Genomic DNA, 4,262 nt, shown 5'->3' with positions numbered 1-4,262 from the left:
GGAAGGTATTTTCCCATTTTAGTTGCTGTAGTTGGGGTAGGGAGGTGGTCATGACTTTCAATTCCCACGCCCAGGGTTTTTGTGTCAGAAAGTGTAGGTTGGACCCCAGAATGTGCTTTTTGAGCAAGTTCAGAAGGGATGCTGAGCCCGTTTTGGATATCAACGAATAGCAGGAACATTTCATGTTACCACATGAAGACTGCACAAGAGAGGGATATCGATCTTCAATTTTTTTTTTTCCCCTTTTGGCCGCGAGAGTAGCTTGGGGTTCGTAGTTTCCGTCTAGGGAACAAAGCCGGGCCCCCTGTTGTGGAAGGGCAGAGTCCTAACCCACTGGGCCACCAGAGAATTCCCTTCCATCCATTCAATTTAAATCTCAGTCTCCAAAACTCCCAAGAGGTGAAGCAGCTCTCCCAGGATGAAAGAATGCTCCACCTGCTGGAGACGTCGGAGGACGCCGCTTTCCTACATGTCGTCACAGAAATCTGGGCGCGTCGCGTTTATGGGGAGGTCGGGCACTTCCCGGATGGCTCAGATGGCAATGCAGGAGACTCGGGTTCAATCCCTGCGTCAGGAAGATTCCCTAGAGGAGGGAATGTCAACCCACTCCAGTAGTCTTGCCTGGAGAATTCCATGGACCGAGGAGCCTGGGGGACTACAGGCCATGGGTCACAAAGAGTCGGACCCGACTGAGCAACTAACACCTTCTAGTACTTAAGGACGTAATTTTTCTCGGATCTTTCTCCACCTGCCTCCGCGCAGCTGTTGGGGACAACCAGAAATCGGCCTTTTCCCTGGTTGGATGTGGGCCACAGACTCCTTTACCCAGAAGTCTGTTTTGCGGCACATCCGCTCTGCGCCAATGGCAGCCCAGAAGATGCGCGTTTCCGTCGGCTTCTTCAGACAGAGGCGGGACTTCCGGCGTCACGGTCGTGACGTATTTTGCTGGCGCCGGGAGTGTCTGGAGTGGCTGCGGAATCTGCGAGTCGGCCTGGGCTCCGCTTTACATGCGACTCTTGAGAAGCGAATAGGAAAGGACGGTAATAAGGTTGGGGCCTCCGTCGGCGACCTTATTACGATCCATGGTCGCCGCCGTGGGACGGGCCGCCCAGCGCGGAGCGGTGGGCTGGGGCTGTACTCCTTCCCAGGCCTTCGCGCTCGCTCTCCGTCCTCGTTCGCTTCCGGAGGCGGCACCCGGAGCCCGTGCGCCGTTTTGACCAGGAGGAAACCAAGGCTCGGAGCTCGACCGTCGTCCAGGGCCCACCGCACCCAGGGGGTGTGCGGGTCCCGCTGCTCCCACTCCAATCGCGTTTCTCGACCTGGTTCTACTCACAGGACCCCATGGCGGCTGCGGTGCTAATGAACTGGGCTCAGGTGAGTGGAGGGGCCCTTAAGCCCTTGCTGACTCAGGTGTGGGGGATGTTGTGTTCTCAGGCTTTCCGAACTTGGCCTTCGTCGCTCCCTGCTCTTGAGTAAGAAGGCGGTGAAGGGCGGTCATTGACGGTGAATACGTGGGGAGGATCCCGTTCCCAATGTTGACTGGATGAGGTGCGAAATGGTTTCCAGGGCTTAGGAGCCCCCAGGTATCAACACTTGGAGGTGAGGCTGAATTCGGCATGTTCTGGAAACGGCAGGTCTCTGCGGTTATGTGTGCTGACAACAGAGAGCTGAGTCAGGAGTCGGACTGAAATAGCAGCCTGGGGAGCTGGACCTCTGTTCTGACGGTGATGGGAACCACGGGAGGTTTATAACAGAGAAGGGAGGTGATCTGACGTTGGTGTTAACAGGCTGTCTCTGGTAGCACAATGGAAGGACTGGGGAAGCCTGAGTGTGGGACGTGAGATCAGGAGGGAGTCGACTGCAGTAGTCCAAATGTGTTGATTGCGGGTGACTAGAGCGGTGGCTGTGGGCGTTAGAGACGTGTGTGGATTTTGTGTGTTTTTAAAGTAGGGCCGATGGAGGTTTTCGATGAGACGTATTTGATGTTCTGGGACGCTTCACCTGTCCCTCCTTCTGCGCTTGAGTCTGGGGGCCTTAAAGGAGGAGTCCTTTCTAGCCCAGCACCCTGAATCTAAGCCAGGAGTTATATGAAGAGGTTCCTGCTTTGGGCAGCCAGTAGGAGGAAGGCTGGACTGGTGTATTAGACTCAGGAACATCTTATGCAAATGCTTAGAGGTAAGATTGAGTTGGGAGTCCTTAAGGAGCCACGGGTCTTAGTTCTGTCTGTTGAGAAAAGGGTCAGGAGTCGGGCAAGAATGGCAGGCTGAGGAACTGGGCTTCTTGTTTTGAAGGTAATGAAAGACATGGGCTTCCCAGATGCCTCAGTGATAGAGAGTCTGCCTGCAGTGTAGAAGACGCAAGAGACACGGGTTTAATCCCTGGGTCAGGAAGATCCCCTGGAGGAGGGAATGGCAACCCATTCCCAGTAGTCCTGCCTGGGAAATCCCATAGACAGAGGAATCGGGCGGGCTGCAGTCTTTAGGGTCCCAAAGAGGCAGACTCAACTAAGTGACTGAACATGCGGCATGCACAAAAGACATGGAGGATTTGGAGCAGAAGAGAGATGCCCTGAATCAGATCTTAACAGGCTCCCTCTGGCTGCTGTCTGGTTGAGAATGGAGTGTGGGCGTGAGGGAGGAGGCTACTGCACTGGTCCACAGAAGTGTTGATGGTGGCAAAGAAAGTCCCAACCGGGCACTGAGGACTGGGTGTCTTGCTCAGGCACTGGGGTGCCTGTCACACACAAAGGAGTTCTTCCGGACACTGTGCAGAGTGGTTTCAGGGGTGGGGTGTGCCTTGAAAGTGTGGACTGGAAAGTTTTCAGTCTTAAAGGAGGGGGACCCCAGATATGAGGAAGGTGTGGTTCAGAGTGATGTGCATGGTGGGAGGAGCATGGACTGATGGCCTGAGAGTTGTTTCTGGGAGGCATGGTCAGGAGGATGCCCGCGGGCGAGTGCTTGGTGCCCTTCCTGCTGGACCCATGGCTTACGTAGTCTCTGTCTGCCCGCCTTCCTGATTTTGCTCTGGGCTGCCCACGGTGATCAGAGGGACAGGAGAGGGCACCAGGAGTGGTGTCATGGCCGAGTATCGCCTCCGAGTTGGGAGGCTGGGGAGCAGAGGAGCAGGGGGTGGGAGGTGAGTGGGGGGCCTGGGGAGTCCTGTTGTGTGTGGGCTCAGCTGTCCCCATCGTGGCAGGGTGGTGTGACCTTCGAGGATGTGTTCGTGTACTTCTCCCGGGAGGAGTGGGAGCTGCTGGAGGAAGCTCAGAGACTCCTGTACCGCGATGTGATGCTGGAGAACTTCGCACACGTGGCCGCCTTGGGTGAGTCCCTGTTTCAGTTACCTATTGGTACATGTCAAACTACTCCAAAAGTGAGTGATGTAAAATAGTAAAAAGGCCTTATGGAAGTTTCAGTGTGTCAGGAACTCGTCACACCTCACCTGGTGCTTTTGGCTCAGGGTCTGCCATGAGGCTTCTCTCAAGCTCCCAGCTGAACTGTTCTCATCTGAAGGCCATTCTCGGGAGGATCTCACTCACAAACTCATGTTTTGTGTTTCCAAGAGGTCATTTCTTGTGGCTTGTTGGTCAGAGACCCTTGGCTTCCTTGTCACTGTCGCCTTTCTGTAGCGCATCTCACAGCAGGGAAGGAACCTTCTCTCTGAGCAGAGAGAATGTCCAGGATGGTAGGTGGTCTTTTTTTAACCCGACCTGGAAACAGTGATCCCATCATTTTTCTCTGTTCTGTTCTTAGAAATGGGTCAGTCAGTGCAGCCTCCAGTCAAGGGAAGTGGCTCATGCAAGGGCAAGAACACCAGGTGACAGGTCTTCCTGGGCCATCGGAGAGGCTGCCTGCCACAGGCCCACATGCCTGCTGCAGTGTCCTTGGGTTCGGTTTTTCCCTGGTGCCCTGGGGGCAGCTCTTCCTGTCCTGCCAAATCAGGGGCTCTTCCCCCTCCTGTCTTGGTTCCCAGGGTAGGGGCTGTGGATGCCCAGGCACAGCCGTGGTGGCGTCCCCTCCCTGAGCAGCCTGACACCTGCTGCACAAAGCCGTTCTCGATCAGGTTAGGAGTTCAGGGCTCTGGCTGACAGTTCTTGGGGACGGACTGTGCCAGGAGTTACAGGTGCTAACATAGTCACTGCTTGTGGAGGGCATAGGGGTTTTCTGGCAAGTCCTCCTTCGGGTTTTTGTTTTTTTTAACATTTTCTCTTCTCTGTGGGATGGGTCTATCTGGGCCTTTCATTTGCCCTGCTTTTTTTTTTT

The 4,262-nt window shown here is 55.0% G+C and overlaps 1 protein-coding gene across 1 annotated transcript in view; it reads left to right on the top strand.

The window, feature by feature from the left end:
• Nucleotides 1-862: 862 nt before the first annotated feature.
• The window catches only part of ZNF304 (zinc finger protein 304), a 7,281-nt gene continuing 3,881 nt past the window's right edge, over nucleotides 863-4,262 (top strand). Inside the window, 5 exon segments of the mRNA XM_010858044.1 lie at nucleotides 863-1,134; nucleotides 1,188-1,374; nucleotides 1,435-1,472; nucleotides 2,094-2,175; nucleotides 3,196-3,322. Of these exon segments, the coding sequence (XP_010856346.1) occupies nucleotides 863-1,134; nucleotides 1,188-1,374; nucleotides 1,435-1,472; nucleotides 2,094-2,175; nucleotides 3,196-3,322 (706 nt within the window).

This window comes from Bison bison, unplaced genomic scaffold, assembly GCF_000754665.1.
Source record: "Bison bison bison isolate TAMUID 2011002044 unplaced genomic scaffold, Bison_UMD1.0 scf7180017864383, whole genome shotgun sequence".
NCBI classification, from domain to species: Eukaryota; Metazoa; Chordata; class Mammalia; order Artiodactyla; family Bovidae; genus Bison; species Bison bison.
The sequence above is the reverse complement of the archived record's forward strand: the minus strand, read 5'-3'. Positions and strand labels throughout refer to the sequence as shown.